Consider the following 19,665-nt stretch of genomic DNA (forward strand, 5'->3'; position numbering starts at 1 on the left):
ATTAACATCTGATCTTTGACAAACCTGACACACACAAGCAATGGGGAAAAGATTCCCTATTTAATAAATGGTGTTGGGAAAACTGGCTGGCCAGATGCAGAAAACTGAAACTGGACCACTTCTTTACACCTTTATACAAAAATCAACTCAAGATGGATCAAAGACTTAAACGTAAGACCTAAAATCATTAAAATTCTAGGAAAAAACCTGGGCAATATCATTCAGGACACAGTCATAAAGAATTCATAGGCAAAGAATTAATGTTTAAAACACCAAAAGCAATGGCAACAAAAGCCAAAATTGACAAATGGTATCTAATTAAACTAAAGATATTGTGCACAGCAAAAGAAACTATCATCAGAGTGAACAGGCAACTTACGGAACAAGACAAAATTTATGCAATCTATCCATCTGACAAAGGGCTAATATCCGGAATCTACAAAGAACTTAAACAAATTTACAAGAAAAAAGCAAACAACTCCATCAAAAAATGGACAAAGGATATGAACAGGCATTTCTCAAAAAAAAAAGACATTTATGCAGCCAACAGACATATGAAAAAATGCTCATCATCACTGGTCATTAGAGAAACACAAATCAAAACCACAATGAGATACCATCTCACGACAGTTAGAATGGCAATCATTAAAAAGTCAGGAAACAACAGACGCTGGAGAGACTGTGGAAAATTAGGAAAGCCTATACACTCTTCGTGGGAGTGTAAATTAGTTCAACTACTGTGGAAGACAGTGTGGCGATTCCTCAAGGATGTAGAACCAGAAATACCATTTGACCTAGTAATCTCATTACTGGGCATATACCCAAAGGATTATAAATCATCCTACGATAAAGACACAGGCACACGTATGTTCACTGCAGCACTATTCACAATATCAAAACCATAATGAGATACCATGTCACACCAGTTAGAATGGCAATCATTCAAAAGTCAGGAAACAACAGGTGCTGGAGAAGATGTGGAGAAATAGGAACACTTTTACACTGTTGGTGGGATTGTAAACTAGGTCAACCATTATGGAAAACAGTATGGCGATTCCTCAAGGATCTAGAACTAGATGTACCATATGACCCAGCCATCCCACTACTGGGTATATACCCAAAGGATTATAAATCATGCTGCTATAAAGACACATGCACACGTATGTTTATTGCGGCACTATTCACAACAGCAAAGACTTGGAATCAACCCAAATGTCCATCTGTGACAGACTGGATGAAGAAAATGTGGCACATATACACCATGGAATACTATGCAGCCATAAAAAAGGATGAGTTTGCATCCTTTTTAGGGACATAGATGCAGCTGGAAACCATCATTCTTAGCAAACTATCACAAGAACAGAAAAGTAAACACCACATGTTCTCACTCATAGGTGGGAACTGAACAATGAGATCACCTGGACTCGGGAAGGGGAACATCACACACTGGGGCCTATCATGGGGAGGGGAGAAGGGGGAGGGATTGCTTTGGGAGTTATACCTGATATAAACGACTAATTGATGGGTGCTGACGAGTTGATGGGTGCAGCACACCAACATGGCACAAGTATACATATGTAACAAACCTGCACGTTATGCACATGTACCCTAGAACTTAAAGTATAATAATAATAAAAAATAATAATAAAATAAAATAAAATAAATAAAAAATAAAAAAAAGACTTGCAACCAACCCAAATGCCAATCAATGATACACTGGATGAAGAAAATGTGGCATATACTGCTCAAGTGGGTCCCTGACCCCTGAGTAGCCTAACTGGGAGACATCCTCCACTAGGGGCAGACCAACACCCCACACCCCACACGGTGGAGTACACCCCTGAGAGGAAGCTTCCAAAGCAAGAATCAGACAGGTACACTCGCTGTTCAGCAGTATTCTATCTTCTGCAGCCTCCACTGCTGACACCCAGGCAAACAGGGTCTGGAGTGGACCTCAAGCAATCTCCAACAGACCTACAGCTGAAGGTCCTGACTGTTAGAAGGAAAACTAACAAACAGGAAGGACACCCACACCAAAACCCCATCAGTACGTCACCATCATCGACGACCAGAGGCAGATAAAGCTACAAAGATGAGGAAAAAGCAGGGCAGAAAAGCTGGAAATTCAAAAAATAGAGCGCATCTCCCCCTGCAAAGGAACGCAGCTCATCACCAGCAACGGATCGAAGCTGGACAGAGAATGACTTTGACGAGATGAGAGAAGAAGGCTTCAGTCCATCAAACTTCTTAGAGCTAAAGGAGGAATTACGTACCCAGCACAAAGAAACTAAAAATTCTTGAAAAAAGAGTGGAAGAATTGATAGCCAGAATACTTAATGCAGAGAAGGCCATAAACCAACTGACAGAGATGAAAACCATGACACGAGAAATACGTGACAAATGCACAAGCTTCAGTAACCGACTCGATCAACTGGAGGAAAGAGTATCAACGATTGAGGATCAAATGAATGAAATGAAGTGAGAAGAGAAATCTAAAGAAAAAAGAAGAAAAAGAAATAAACAAAGCCTGCAAGAAGTATGGGACTATGTAAAAAGACCAAATCTACGTCTGATTGGGGTGCCTGAAAGACAGGGAGAAAATGGAACCAAGTTGGAAATCACTCTTCAGGATATCATTCAGGAGAACTTCCCCAACCTAGTAGGGCAGGCCAACATCAAATTCAGGAAATACAGAGAACGCCACAAAGATACTCCTCAAGAAGAGCAACTCCAAGGCACATAATTGCCAGATTCACCAAAGTTGAAATGAAGGAAAAAATCTTAAGGACAGCCAGAGAGAAAGGTCAGGTTACCCACAAAGGGAAGCCCATCAGACTAACAGCAGATCTCTCGGCAGAAACTCTACAAGCCAGAAGAGAGTGGGGGCCAATATTCAACATTCTTAAAGAAAACAATTTTAAACCCAGAATTTCATATCCAGCCAAACTAAGTTTCATAAGTGAAGGAGAAATAAAATCCTTTACAGATAAGCAAATGCTTAGAGATTTTGTCACCACCAGGCCTGCCTTACAAGAGACCCTGAAGGAAGCACGAAACATGGAAAGGAACAACCAGTACCAGCCATTGCAAAAACGTGACAAAATGTAAAGACCATCAAGGCTAGGAAGAAACTGCATCAACTAATGAGCAAAATAACCAGTTAATATCATAATGGCAGGATCAAGTTCACACATAACAATATTAACCTTAAATGTTAATGGACTAAATGCTCCAATTAAAAGACACAGACTGGCAAACTGGATAAAGAGTCAAGACCCATCAGTCTGCTGTATTCAGGAGACCCATCTCACATGCAGAGACATACATAGGCTCAAAATAAAGGGATGGAGGAAGATCTACCAAGCAAATGGAGAACAAAAAAAAGCAGGGGTTGCAATACTAGTTTCTGATAAAATAGACTTAAAACCATCAAAGATCAAAAGAGACAAAGAAGGCCATCACATAATGGTAAAGGGATCAATTCAACAGGAAGAGCTAACTACCCTAAATATATATGCACCCAATACAGGAGCACCCAGATTCATAAAGCAAGTCCTTAGAGACTTACAAGGAGACTTAGACTCCCATACAATAATAATGGGAGACTTCAACACCCCACTGTCAACATTAGACAGATCAATGAGACAGAAAGTTAACAAGGATATCCAGGAATTGAACTCATCTCTGCAGCAAGCAGACCTAATAGACATCTATAGAACTCTCCACCCCAAATCAACAGAATATACATTCTTCTCAGCACCACATCACACTTATTCCAAAATTGACCACATAATTGGAAGTAAAGCACTCCTCAGCAAATGTACAAGAACAGAAATTATAACAAACTGTCTCTCAGACCACAGTGCAATCAAACTAGAACTCAGGACTAAGAAACTCCATCAAAACCGCTCAACTACATGGAAACTGAATAACTTGCTCCTGAATGACTACTGGGTACATAACGAAATGAAGGCAGAAATAAAGATGTTCTTTGAAACCAATGAAAACAAAGATAACATACCAGAATCTCTGGGACACATTTAAAGCAGTGTGTAGAGGGAAATTTATAGCACTAAATGCCCACAAGAGAAAGCTGGAAAGATCTAAAATTTGCACTTTAACATCACAATTAAAAGAACTAGAGAGGCAAGAGCAAACACATTCAAAAGCTAGCAGAAGGCAAGAAATAACTAAGATCAGAGCAGAACTGAAGGAGATAGAGATACAAAAACCCTCCAAAAAATCAATGAATCCAGGAGTTGTTTTTTTGAAAAGATCAACAAAATTGATAGACCACTAGCAAGACTAATAAAGAAGAAAAGAGAGAAGAATCAAATAGACGCAATAAAAAATGATAAAGGGGATATCACCACCGACCCCACAGAAATACAAACAACCATCAGAGAATACTATAAACGCCTCTACGCAAATCAACTAGAAAATCTAGAAGAAATGCATAATTTCCTGGACACTTACACTCTTCCAAGACTAAACCAGGAAGAAGCTGAATCCCTGAATAGACCAATAACAGGCTCTGAAACTGAGGCAATAATTAATAGCTTAGCAACCAAAAAAAGTCCAGGACCAGATGGATTCACAGCCAAATTCTACTAGAGGTACAAGGAGGAGCTGGTACCATTCCTTCTGAAACTATTCCAATCAATAGAAAAAGAGGGAATCCTCCCTAACTCATTTTATGAGGCCAACATCATCCTGATACCAAAGCCTGGCAGAGACACAACAAAAAAAGAGAATTTTAGACCAATATCCCTGATGAACATCAACGTAAAAATCCTCAATAAAATACTGGAAACCAGATTCAGCAGCACATCAAAAAGCTTATCCACCATGATCGAGTGGGCTTCATCCCTGGGATGCAAGGCTGGTTCAACATATGCAAATCAATAAACGTAATCCAGCATATAAACAGAACCAAAGACAAAAACCACATGATTATCTCAATAGATGCAGAAAAGGCCTTTGACAAAATTCAACAGCCCTTCATGCTAAAAACGCTCAATAAATTTGGTATTGATGGAACATATCTCAAAATAATAAGAGCTATTTATGACAAACCCACAGCCAATATCATACTGAATGGGCAAAAACTGGAAGCATTCCCTTTGAAAACTGACACAAGACAGGTATGCCCTCTCACCACTCCTATTCAACACAGTGTTGGAAGTTCTGGCTAGGGCAATCAGGCAAGAGAAAGAAATCAAGGGTATTCAGTTAGGAAAAGAAGAAGTCAAATTGTCCCTGTTTGCAGATGACATGATTGTATATTTAGAAAACCCCATTGTCTCAGCCCAAAATCTCCTTAAGCTGGTAAGACACTTCAGCAAAGTCTCAGGATACAAAATTAATGTGCAAAAATCACAAGCATTCTTATACACCAGTAACAGACAAACAGAGAGCCAAATCATGAATGAACTTCCATTCACAATTGCTTCAAAGAGAATAAAATACCTAGGAATCCAACTTACAAGGGATGTAAAGGACCTCTTCAAGGAGAACTACAAACCACTGCTCAGTGAAATAAAGGAGGACACAAACAAATGGAAGAACATACCATGCTCATGGATAGCAAGAATCAATATCGTGAAAATGGCCATACTGCCCAAGGTTATTTATAGATTCAATGCCATCCCTATCAAGCTACCAATGAGTTTCTTCACAGAATTGGAAAAAACTGCTTTAAAGTTCATATGGAACCAAAAAAGAGCCTGCATTGCCAAGACAATCCTAAGTCAAAAGAACAAAGCTGGAGGCATCACGATACCTGACTTCAAACTATACTACAAGGCTACAGTAACCAAAACAGCATGGTAATGGTACCAAAACAGAGATATAGACCAATGGAATAGAACAGAGTCCTCAGAAATAATACCACACATCTACAGCCATCTGATCTTTGATAAACCTGAGAAAAACAAGAAATGGGGAAAGGATTCCCTATTTAATAAATGGTGCTGGGAAAATTGGCTAGCTGTAAGTAGAAAGTTGAAACTGGATCCTTTCCTTACTCCTTATACGAAGATTAATTCAAGATGGATTAGAGACTTAAATGTTAGACCTAATACCATAAAAACCCTAGAAGAAAATCTAGGCAATACCCTTCAGGACATATGCTTGGGCAAGGACTTCATGTCTAAAACAGCAAAAGCAATGGCAACAAAAGCCAAAATTGACAAATGGGATCTAATTAAACTAAAGAGCTTCTGCACAGCAAAAGAAACTACCATCAGAGTGAACAGGCCACCTACAGAATGGGAGAAAATTTTTGCAATCTACTCATCTGACAAAGGGCTAATATCCAGAACCTACAAAGAACTCAAACAAATTTACAAGAAAAAAAACAAACAACCCCATCAAAAAGTGGGCAAACGATATGAACACACATTTCTCAAAAGAAGACATTCATACAGCCAACAGACACATGAGAAAATGCTCATCATCATGGCTATCAGAGAAATGTAAATCAAAACCACAATGAGATACCATCTCACACCAGTTAGAATGGCAATCATTAAAAAGTCAGGAAACAACAGGTGCTAGAGAGGATGTGGAGAAATAGGAATACTTTTACCCTGTTGGTGAACTAGTTCAACCATTATGGAAACCAGTATGGCGATTCCTCAAGGTTCTAGAACTAGAAGTACCATATGACCCAGCCATCCCATTACTGGGTATATACCCAAAGGATTATAAATCATGCTGCTATAAAGACACATGCACACGTATGTTTACTGCGGCACTATTCACAACAGCAAAGACTTGGAATCAACCCAAATGTCCATCAGTGACAGACTGGATGAAGAAAATGTGGCACATATACACCATGGAATACTATGCAGCCATAAAAAAGGATGAGTTTGTGTCCTTTGTAGGGACATGGATGCAGCTGTAAACCGTCATTCTCAGCAAACTATCGCAAGAACAGAAAACCAAACACCGCATGTTCTCACTCATAGGTGGGAACTGAACAATGAGATCACTTGGACTCGGGAAGGGGAACATCACACACCGGGGCCTATCACGGGGAGGGGGGAGCGGGGAGGGGGGAGGGATTGCATTGGGAGTTATACCTGATGTAAATGACGAGTTGAAGGGTGCTGACGAGTTGATGGGTGCAGCACACCAACATGGCACAAGTATACATATGTAACAAACCTGCATGTTATGCACATGTACCCTAGAACTTAAAGTATAATAAAAACAAACAAACAAACAAATAAATAAATAGAAAATGTGGCATATATACACCATGGAATATTGTGCAGCCATAAAAAAGGATGAGTTCACGTCCCTTCAGGGATCTGGATGAAGCTGGAAGCCATCATTCTCAGCAAGTTATCACAAGATTAGAAAACCAAACACCACATGTTCTCACTGATAAGTGGGAGTTGAACAATAAGAACACATGGATACAGGGATGGGAACATCACACACCAGGGTCTGTAGGGGGTGGGGGGCTAGGGGAGGGATAACATTAGGAGAAATACCTAATGTAGGTGACGGGTTGATGGGTGCGGCACACCATCATGGCATGTATATTCCTATGTAACAAAATTGCACATTCTGCACATGTAACCCAGAACTTAAAGTATCATACAAATAAAATAAAAGAGAAAATGCACGAGCTCCTAATATTACTTAAACTAGAAAAAAAAAATTAGTCCCTACCGAAGGTAGATAGCAAGGAAATTCATTATTTAAAAAGCCAGTACATAAGGAGAAATAATAAAGAATATATTCTATCTCCCCTATAAAAATTGTACTGAGGTAATATGGTTTGGCTGTGTCCTCACCCAAATCTCATCTTGAATTGTAGTTTCCATAATCCCCATGTGTTGTAGGAGGAACCCAGAGGGAGGTAAGTGAATCATAGGGGCGGTTACCCCTAGGCTTCTGTTCTTGTGACAGTGAGTGAGTTCTCATGAGATCTGATGATTTTATAAGGGGCTTTTCCCCCTTTGCTTGGCATTGTCTCTTCCTGCCGCCATGTGAAGAAGAATGTGTTTGCTTCCCCTTCCACCGTGATTGTTAAGTTTCCTGAGGCCTCCCCAGCCCTGTGGAACTGTGAGTCAATTAAACCTTGTTCCTTTATTAATTACCCAGTCTTGGGCAATTTTTTACAACAGCATGAGAATGAACTAATACAAAGGGTAACCAAATAGCAGAGACGAGAAAGTTTCTTTTACAAAAATATTCCAACTAATAAATAAAAAAGAATGACAACTAAAATGTTACCATTGCATAGTTCCTATGTTTTCATCTAATTATTTCTTCAAAGAACTTGGTTTTCAATGCTTTGCACATAGTAATTCAATTATAATTTATGCCATAGATGTATAACTAATTGATAATTCAAGATTGGAACTATAAGTTGCATACATGGGTTCTTGGGCCCTAAAATCATTTGCCTTTTCTAGTATGTCCAAAGTCATGCCTTGATGTGATAGTGGAAAGTTTATACTGCTCATATTAGTTTGCTAGGACTACCATAATAAAATGTCACACACTGGGTGGCTTAAACAATAGAAATATTATTTTCTCACAGTTCTGTGGCCTAGAAGTCCAAGATCAATGTGTCAGCAGCTTTGGTTTCCTCACAGGCCTCTCTCCTTGCTTGGTAGATGGCTGCCTTCTTGTTTGTTCATATCGTTTCTTTCCTCTCTATGAGAGGGACCCTGGTGTCTCTTTTTGTGTCCAAATGTCTTCCTCTTATAAGAAAACCAGCCAGACTGGATCAGAAACAATTCTGTCGGCTTCATTTTAACTTAATCATCCCTTTAAAGGCCCCTTCTCTAAATAGAGTCACATTCTGAAGTACTGGAGGTTAGGATTTCAACTAAGAATTTTGGGTGACACTATTCTGCCCATAATATTGATTCAGCACCCCAAAGGAAAAGAATGATGTTAATGCATACACTTTAGTATCTGACATGATATATACAGTAGATGCTTAAATATTTACTGACTGCATAATTTTAAAAACATGTTAAAGTAATAATATTCTTAAGAATGAAAAACTCAAGACTATTTATTAAAACAATGCATATGCTGAACATAAAATCAGGCTCCACAAACTCACCTCATTTACTTGTCCTCCATTCCACTCTGGATAAAGGGCATTATTAAATAATCTATATTTTTATTTTTCCCTAGGACTTCTACCTTGTTAAGAATAAGCAAAAGTTAAGGGTAATTATTTTGGTGAAAATGTGAGATAATTGAGCCACAATACGAACAGCCATCATTCATGTGGTCTATTCACTTGGTTTCTATTACGCTACAGGCCAAATGTAAAATTGTTAAATGCCTAGAAATGAAACTGTAATCTGACATTCTTTGTTCTACTATTTCCAACAGAAGTTAAAAATTTAGAACTCAATGTATCCTAATCATCCTCAAATCCTCCGAGCAAACGAATCTAGGCTTAACTGCACATATCAATAGAGATGATTTACTACTATTCTGTGCATAAATGCAGTTAGTGAAGAAGCATATAAACAAACAACTGATGTGTTAGAGATGATGATGAATTTGCCAAGAACATCAGACAAGCTTCCTGGAGGAAATGACCCTTATACAAACTGCATCTTGAGAGTTTGGTAGAAGCTGCTCAAGTAATGCAACAGCAGGCAAATAAAACTATTATGAAGAGAGACACACTGATGTAAACCAGTAGGGAATGTTGGGGAACTAAAAGTAGTCCAGTATTGACAGAGTGAAAAACGTGAAGTGGAATGCAGTATGAGAAAAAAGGCTCAGGAAGAACCTAGATCTTTCCAATTTTATAAATAATCTTAAATTATTGAGACTAAGTAGATTGGTCAAGGACACAAAGCTAGTGAATGGGAGAACTAGGATTTGCAACAAATTTAACTCCAAAATACTTCAGTTAGCACAGTGACCATATGCCCCATTTTCCTATCCCCTGGTTTATAACTATTATCTACATTATTATTATTATTATTAGTGCTTTCTTTCATGCCCATAAAACATTCTGATCTGTGGACTATCTTCGCCCTATCGATTAGGCCACCAGGCTATTATTTTTCTATACCCAAGAAAACTAGGGTTTCATTAATTTCACTTAATCATTAGTGAAATTAACTGCTGAAAGAGGTGTTTTTAATGTATGTATGTATTTATTTATTTTTTGAAACAGGGTGTTACTCTCGTCACCCAGGCTTAAGTGCAATGGTGCTATTTCAGCTTACTGCAACCTCTGCCTCCCAGGCTCAAGCAATTCTCCTGCCTTAGCCTCAAGAGTATTTGGGACTACAGGTGTACATCACTGTGCCTGGCTAATTTTTTTGTATGTTTTGCAGAGATGGGGTTTCGTCATGTTGCCCAGGCTGGTCTCGAACTCCTGAGCTCAAGCGAAGCCTCCCAAAGTGCTGGGATTACAGGCGTGAGCCACCATGCCCAGCCTGCTAAAAGAGATTATGCCAATAAAAATAATTGAGTATTTGGAAGGATTTTGGGCTAACATCACCTTAACAAATCATCCAGTATATGCTAGAGTTAAACTGCCCTTTATAAAAAGTTATTATTGTAAAAAAGATCTCATGTGGTGGAAAGAATAAAAAGGAAAACTTATTCTTCTAATTTTAATCTGGTTCCAGGAAACTCCACAGTCTATAGCACAGTCATAAATTCAAACTAAAGTAATTAGATTAGCAACTATAGTCAACCTTGGCCCCAAAAGGTCACTTTTGTTTGTACAAGTACTGTAAAGCATATATTCCATATCCCACTCTCCAAAAAATGAAAAGTAATAGTCACCCTACTGATAACATTAGCAACTGCAACAAACTGCTTACCCTTCCTCATGCTTCTTATATACTAGCATGTAAAAGCTGAATATGGCAAGATATTTACTTTTCCTAGCTACAACATGGACAAATGACCAGGACCAGGCTAAAAGAAGTCTCATTATGGGATGTCTTCAGCAACTGGAGGGTTCCCTGGGAAAGGTTTTCCTCTTTGATGTACACAGAATACAGAGAGGATATTTTCTACTCGCAATCCATTTTTTATTTGCTTTTGGATGTGGATATGTAAAACACAATTCTAGAGTTGTTGCAATCATCTTGTAACCATGAGGGGAGAACGCTAAGAATAAGGTTCATTTTTGGGAAATGCAGAAGAAAAAACTGAAAGATCCCAGGTCCTTGCTGACATCACTGAGCTGCTTAATAAATCTAAATGTCCTTCCTCTAAATGATATTTTATCCTGTTTAACAAGTACCATTATTCTTTAGGTCATTTTAAATTGGGTATTCTATTACTTGCAGCTAAAAGCATTCCAACTTACACAATAGGTCTGTGACCTAATCAAGTCTATGCAAAGAAATTATTCAAGACAATTAATATTGTCTTTTCAAACTCAGAAACATGAATACAAAACGGAAACATAAGAATTAAACATCTGAAGAAAGAGGTTGAGTTTTCATTTTCCCAGTGTAGATACAAAAGGTAATGGTCAAAAGTTAATATGTACTATTTCCTATGAGCCAGGTCCTATGTTTGATGAATTACTTCAGTTAATCCTCACAACAAACCTAGGAAATATTACTTTATAGAGGAGAAAACTAAAGCTTAGAAAAATTAAACAACTTGCCAAGGTTATACTCCTTGATAGTGATTCAGGAGGCATACATATTCTTTATCAATTAACTCCAGAGCCTAATCATTAAGTATAAAGATAAATACACAATTAACTGGTTTTTTTTTGTTGTTGTTGTTGTTGAGACAGAGTCTCGCTCTGTCGCCCAGGCTGGAGTGCAGTGGCCGGATCTCAGCTCACTGCAAGCTCCGCCTCCCGGGTTTACACCATTCTCCTGCCTCAGCCTCCCAAGTAGCTGGGACTACAGGCGCCCGCCACCTCGCCCGGCTAGTTTTTTGCATTTTTTTTTTTTTTTTTTAGTAGAGATGGGGTTTCACCGTATTAGCCAGGATGGTCTCGATCTCCTGACCTCGTGATCCGCCCGTCTCGGCCTCCCAAAGTGCTGGGATTACAGGCTTGAGCCACTGCGCCCGGCCTTTTTTTTTTTTTTTTTCTATGAAGAGATTTAAGTCTTCTATTGAGCAGGAAAAGTCCAAAAAGGAAGTAAAGAACTTGAGAATCATGATTGTTAAGTGTGAACAACCACTGCTGTTTTGCAATAGGAAAAAGACTTCCTCAGTTTACATACAAAAAAATTACTGCTCAGAAAGAGGAAACAAATTATGGAAAGATGTCGTATAGTAAGTGGCAGAGTCAGTAATAAAATTCAGGTAATTCAGACCTTACCGTTCCCAGGCCCACTTTTCATTTCACCATACAGTTTCTGCCTTGAAATTTAGATATTGTATCTCCAGTACAAATGGGGAAAAAAAGTAAAATGTATAGAGATAAAACTATGAAGGCTTATTAAGATATTTACAGAGTAGAATTCTCATGGTCAATATTTATTCATTGATAAGCTTTGATATGAGCAGAGAGACAACACAACTGTTTACTGTGTGGATAGATAGTAACAAGAAAAATAATTTAATGAAAACACTATTTTTCAAGATATCTACACTTCCATTGTTAAATGCTTAAAACAATCAGATGTTCTTAGTATGTACCCACACATTAAAGGTAGTAGAGAATACAATGACTATTTCTCATGGAATTTTCTAAAATATGTATATTTTTTAAAAAGACAATCTTCAGAAAAACTAAGTAAACAGGCTCACTGGAGAACTATGTATCATATTCTCCCTATAGCAAGTAACCCAGTTGCCAATTTTATGATTATAAAGGAATGGGTTCGACTGCTAAGTATTAACCCTGAATCATTTGACAATGCTCCAGCCGTACTCAAAAGAAAAAAGATAGAGACAGAGAATGTGTACAATTACTAATGTTAATATAAAGTACCAAAGGCCAAAGAGGGTGGGGAGACAGAAAGAAGATCTGATTCTGAGCATATATGGATTCCCAATAACCACTTATTTTCTTTCTTGGAAAGAATAATTTTCATGAATTCAAGTATTGTAAGAGTTCACTCATTTACCGTTATCATTTCAATAAACACTCAGGTCTCTCAAATAGTATTAGAATAAAATTAAAACACAGAACTGGCTTACTCTGCAATATCAAGATATCCACAGGAAGCTGCTGCATGTAGTGGTATCCAGCCTTCATTATCAGGTTGATTAATATTTGCTCCATTTTCTACCAGAAACTTCACCATATCAACATTGTCATCAATGCAAGCCTAAAAACAAAACAGAAAGCAAGATTGGAAAAAATACGAATTAACCCTCCACATAATCTATCAATAGAATAAAATTCCTATTTTGTAGCTTTTATAATACAAATATTCTCTGTACATAAATCTCCTGCTATCTTGACTATACTCCATCAAACACACCAATGACACTAAATTGTAAGAGTCCTTGCTTAGGTACACATACAACAGTAGTATATGTGACTAGACTCTTTATGGCAACCCAATTCGGATAACAAGTACCTATTAAAATGAAGACATTATAATTAAGTATAATAATAGTCTCTACAGCAGTGGTTCCCAAAAATGTTGTCCGCTGGGGGAACGGGGGAGTAGATTCTTTTAGGGAGTTGATTAGGGCAAAATTGTTTTCAAGATAAAACTAAGATGTCATTTCCCTTTTTTACTTTGTTGACATATACACTTGATGGTATAAAAGTACCAGCTGTAAAACTGCATGTGCTTTAGCACAAATAATGGCAGTGGCCAAAAAAAAAACCAAAAAAACAAAAAGCCCCACCTCTATTAATAGTCACTGTTATCGACCACTTGGTACTCATAATTAAAAAAAAAAATTGCCAAGCACAGTGGCTCATGCCTGTAATCCCATCTACTTGGGAGGCTGAGGCAGGCAGATCGCTTGAGCTTGAGTTCACGGCTGCAATGAGCTATGATCACACCACTGCACTGCAACCTGGGCAACAGAGTGAGACCCTGTCTCCAAAAAATGTGGTGGTTGGGGGGGCAGCAATTTTTACTCATACACGTCTTTGACAAAGCAGTACGTTTTAAACTTTGGCCCTTGTACACAGGTCTTTTTTATATTCTTTATGGGAAGAATATGTTAAAACACCTCTTCCAAGTATGATGGTTGTCTTGATGAAAAGCACTTGTGAGATTGAGATGTAAGCTGACTTAGCCACTTTTCCATGCAACATTATGTCTACTTAAAATGACAAACTACAGTTAGTCTAACTTTGATTTTTGGGAGATCTTTTCTTGCAAATGAACAAAATGAGTCTGTCACTTCAAGAAAAGCAATTAACAGTATATTTGTTGCCAATAATAAACTCAAACTTTCAAGAAAAAATGAATTATTTTAATTAAAAAACGTTATTTGGTAACGCGGGTAAATCACTGTTATTTTTAAATAAATAGTGTTTTAAATCCTCAGTTTTAAACTCTAAGACTGTAAATATTAATACATACAACCAAGAAAAAATGAATTAGTTACTTTAAAAATCATTTGGTAACAGGGGTAAATCATTGTTATTTTTAAATGAATCCCTGGTTTTAAACTGTAAGACTGTAAATATTCACCTACAGAAACAAAAGCTCATTGGAATCTTGAATAATTCTTAAGAGTATAAAGAAGTCCTAAAATAAAAAAATTTTGAGAACTACAGTCTTAAAGTAAATAAGGGAACTTTTATCAAATGCTTGCTTTGTGCCACGCAGTATGAGAGGTGCTTTATCTATGATTTACATACATTATTCTCACAAAAACCCACTCCAAGGTACTCACTGTTCTCCACAACTGTTCCTACAATCACTCTGTTCCAGCCACAATAGGAACCTTACTATTCCTTGACCAGGTGGTACCTCAGAGCCTTTGTTCTTGCAGTTCTCACTGTCAGGAATGCTCTGCCCCAGATCTAAGCATGCTGATTCCTTTTCATCAAACAAATCTCAATGCAGATGTTTCTTCTTCAGGTAGGCCCTCCTGGACATCCTTTTAAAGTAATTCCTAGTACTCTATCACATTATCAATAATATCAATAGCCACAATTTTCTTATTTATATCTATCTAGAATCTAAACTCCATAATTTTCAGATTAGGGATATATCTGTATGTGAATATAAGTACTTTATACCTGTCCTGTGAGATAGGTTGTATTCATAAACATACTCTATTTACCATGGGGAGGCTTTCTGGAATTGGCACTATTCATAACATCATCCTACTGTCTCTCCTGAGATGCAATCCCCATGTATTACCAGGACCTCTGCCCAAGAATGTAAAGTCTGTGCCATGTATTTGACTTGGGGGATTGGGAAGATGGGATGAAATCCACTCAAGGAGCCTTTAACTTGAAAGGTTTTTTCCCTCCTAATTCACACAAAGCCACTATCTGCCCAGAGGGCAAGTGGCCTTTTTTTTTTTTTCTAATTTGGGTAAAACTGAGTAAATGAACTAAATAGCTGCTATTTCCTATCTATGATAAACAACTAATACACAACTAGGAGTACGTGGGCTGATGATTATCATCTCTGTACTCTAAAAGTGTCTCTAATAAATTGATCAGTAGACAAATTAATTTACACTGTCATCTTTGGTTTATTGCCAAAAGATCTTTGTTGGAAAATTCATGTGCTACCCATTTAAATGTATAAAAAGCCCAAGTTTATTAAGAATCCGGAAGGATATTTTAAGTAACTGTTGAAAGTAATAAAAATTGATGTGTCATTTAAAAAGTGGTTCTAACACATTTTGCTACACATAGACCATTACTTTATCTACCCATCCCCTTAAAAGAGGCTTAAACACCAACACAGTACTTAACCACCAAAGGAAGTTCCTGTTTGTTTATATTTGGGGAAAAAAACTGTTTTCTAGGACTGAAAACACATCAACAACAACAAAAAAGGATATTAATGTCAGACTGTAACTAATGGAGAAAACAAAAGAGCTTCTTAAGTGCCACTTCAACCTAAGAAAGAGCAGTTTGGGGCTGGCTGATGAGATATAATGGATCAGCATTATACACAAGCAATGAATAAATAAGATATGACTGTATCCACATTTCATAAATGAAGTCTTTGCTTGACTCTCACCTTTTTGGTACTGCCTTACTTGGACAGCACACAAAATTACAACCCCTTCCCCACCATTTTATATCCTGAGTATCTACTTTATTTTTCTCCATACCATTTATTGCAACATACTATATATATTTTGCTTATTTATTTACCATCTGTTTATCCCACTCCCAGCATGAGAGTTTACTTAGAGCAGGAATTCTGCTGCATCCTCAATACCATGAGTTCTTGGGCTCAATAAACAAATTAATGAATGTAGGAGGAAGCTAAGAATCAAAGAGATTAAGTAGCTTGAATAAGTCACACAGACAGGAAATGATAGGGCTGGGAATCTCACAGAGATGCTCAGGCTCCAGAAACTAAGATTTTCCCACACTTAACACACTGCTTTCCACAGATGTTCCTAGTTTATCAACACATTTCTCACCTGCAATAGGATATCACGCATCTATGGGCTTACTAAGTATTACTTGTATAAATGAAATACATTTTCCTTAACTACCACAGAAACAGAAGAAATGCTTCTAGCAGCATTTCTCTAAGGAAGAAAATGACAAAGTTTCTATCAAGAAAAGCACTATGCAGTGTGCCTAAAAAGTTTTAAAGCGGGAGGCTGAGGCAGGTGGATCACGAGTTCAGGAGATCAACACCATCCTGGGAAACACGGTGAAACCCTGTCTCTACTAAAAATACAAAAAATTAGCCAGGCATGTTGGCACACGCCTGTAGTCCCAGCTACTTGGGAGACTGAGACAGAAGAACTGCTTGACCCTGGGAGGCGGAGGTTGCAGTGAGCCGAGATCACGCCACTGTACTCCAGCCTGGGCAACAGAGCAAGACTCCATCTCAGAAAGAAAAAAAAAAAAGTGTAAAAGCATTGAGAAGGATTCACAGCTTTTGGTTTTAGGTTCTAGTTCTGGCTGTGCCACAAATTTTGTGGCTGTGAACAAGTAATTTAATCTTTTTGGGCGTTGGTGTCTTCGTATTTTAAGTAGAGGGAAGACGTGTGGGGGGGTATTTATCATAAAAATTCCCTAATATATTTAATATTATTATGTGTCTATGATTCTTCCCTCTGGAACAAGTTATAAGCAAGCTTATGGCAGTTTTCCAAAGTGCCTAGAACATACCTTACAGATAAGAGATGATAAAATACATAGGCAACATTGATACAGATATTGCTCAAGAAAAGAACTATTTTTCATAGGGCAGTGGTTAAAAGAAAGAAGTTTGAGAATCACAGCTATTTAATGACAAAGAAACATATAAAGTATATTGTATTAGAAAGTAGTTTACAGAATGCTGAGATAAGAGAGTGACTTACTGTGACTTGCATAATCATTCACTTTCCTTGAGAAATCATACTGATTAAACTATTTCTCTTTTGCGACAGTCTTGCTCTGTCACCCAGGCTGCAGTAGCGCAATCGGCTCACTGCAACCTCCGCCTCCTGGGTTCAACGGATCCTCTTGCATCAGCTTCCCGGGTAGCTGAAACTACAGGTGTGTGCCACCATGCCTGGCTAATTCTTGTATTTTTGGTAGAAATGGGGTTTCACCATGCTGGCCTGGCTGGTCTCAAACTCCTGACCTCAAGTGATCCACCACCCCCGGCTGATACTGATGAAATTCTAATCACCTTTTTTTTCTCAACCTCTTTTTAAATCTCATAGGCTCCAAAACTATATCCTGATTTTTATCCTCAGTATAAAAATATAAAACCTTACTTGATAATTATATGTAATACAAATATGATTGTTTTTCTAAAATGAAAAATATCAACAAGCAAATAAGAAATGATCTTTATAAAAGAATATGGGGAAATGTCCTCAATACATTAAGAGGGTTTTTTTTTTTTTTTAAGCCTACAACACTTGGTATTGCCAATAGTCTCCCATCCAAGTACTAACCAGATCCAACCCTGCTTAGCTTCCTAGATGAGATGAGATCAGGTGTTTTCAAGGTGGTAGAGCAAATTTTTTTTAAAAAAGGATGCAAATATGGAAATAGAAAAGGATGAAAGAATATAAAACACATGATGTTTTTTTTTAATGCCTAATGTGATTTAAAGTTTTATATTAGTCCATTCTCATGCTGCTAATAAAGACATACCACAGACTGAGTAACTTATAAAGGAAAGAAGTCTGACTCACAGTTCCACATAGCTGGGGTGGCCTCAGGAAACTTACCATCATGGTGGAAGGAGAAGCAAACACCTCCTTCTTCACATGGCAGCAGCAAGGAGAAGCGCCAAGCAAAAGGGGAAAAGTCCCTTATAAAACCATCAGATCTTGTGAGAACTCACTCACTATCACGAGAACAGCAGCATGGGGGTAACTGCCCCCATGATTCATTCAATTACCTCCCACTGAGTCCCTCCCACAGCACATGGGAATTATGGGAACTACAATTCAAGATGAGATTTGGGTGGGAACACAGTCAAAACATACCAACTTTACTAAAAAAAATCATACAAGACTAAAAGAATATATTCTGAAGGTTAAAAATAATGGTTGTGAGACCCACTTTTATTTTCTTCCTTAATTTTTCCTACATTTTCAAAATATCTACAATGAATAGACGGTGTTTCATGAAAAAAATTCAAGAAGTTATTTCTTAAATAAAAAGCATTAAATGGTAATGTGGAAAAACAGCCAAGGCTGGGTGTGGCACCTCACGCCTATAATCCCAACACTTTGGGAGGCTGAGGTAGGCGGATCACTTGAGGTCAGGAGTTCAAGACCAGCCTGGCCAACAAGGCAGAACTCCGTCTCTACTAAAAATAACAAAAATTAGCCAGGCACAGTTGCACATGCTACTTGAGAGGCTGAAGCATGAGAATCGCTTGAACCTGGGAGGCGGAGGTTGCAGTGAGCCAAGATCACAGTACTGAGCTGCAAGTCTGAGCGACAGAGCAAGACTGTCTCAAAAAAAAAAAAAAAAAAAAAAAAGAAAACAACCAAATTGCTGGTGGAAGTATGAAATTCACACAACCACTTCAGAAAACTATCTAATAGCATCTACTAAAGTTATGTGGAATGGATAAATATACAGGGTTGGGTGTATATGTATGAAGGGAGATCCTATTCACGTAACAGAATCCTATAAATTGATTTAAAAAAGAACATTGAACAAAAAGAACAAAATACTGTTATCTTCAACAACCTGAAAGAAATTCATAAATACATAAATGAGTAAAGAAGGCAGGTACAAAAGGATACATACTGCAGGTTTCCAGATAAAATAAGATCTGGTGATAAGACTTAGAACCAGGGTTAAATCTGTGGGAGAATGACAGGAGGGACATAAGGGGACTTTCTATACAGTTGGAAATGTCCCTATCTTTGTTGGGGTGATTTTTACATAGGGATATACATAAGTGAAATTTCATTGAATTGTATACTTGAGTTGTATACTTTACCAATGTAAACTATACCTCAAGTTAAAGAGTTAAAAAAAAAAAAAGGCTACCATTTGAGACTACTATGTATCAAAGTATGTATTCCTTTAACTTCTATGCCTTGTCTCCTCAAGCTCCACATATCAAATGCAATCCTTCTTTTAACTGATAA

At 37.7% G+C, this 19,665-nt stretch overlaps 1 protein-coding gene across 5 annotated transcripts in view; it reads right to left on the reverse strand.

Moving 5' to 3' along the window:
• Nucleotides 1-19,665, reverse strand: part of PPP1R12A (protein phosphatase 1 regulatory subunit 12A) — a 168,219-nt gene that overhangs the window by 93,937 nt on the left and 54,617 nt on the right. For all 5 annotated transcript variants that reach the window (XM_030939999.1, XM_030939996.1, XM_030939998.1 and 2 more), the window contains exon 2: nt 13,132-13,262. In XM_030939999.1, coding sequence (XP_030795859.1) covers nt 13,132-13,262 — 131 coding nt within the window. The remainder of the gene's footprint in view (nt 1-13,131; nt 13,263-19,665) is intronic.

The sequence above is a fragment of the Rhinopithecus roxellana genome, chromosome 10, assembly GCF_007565055.1.
Source record: "Rhinopithecus roxellana isolate Shanxi Qingling chromosome 10, ASM756505v1, whole genome shotgun sequence".
Lineage (NCBI taxonomy): Eukaryota > Metazoa > Chordata > Mammalia > Primates > Cercopithecidae > Rhinopithecus > Rhinopithecus roxellana.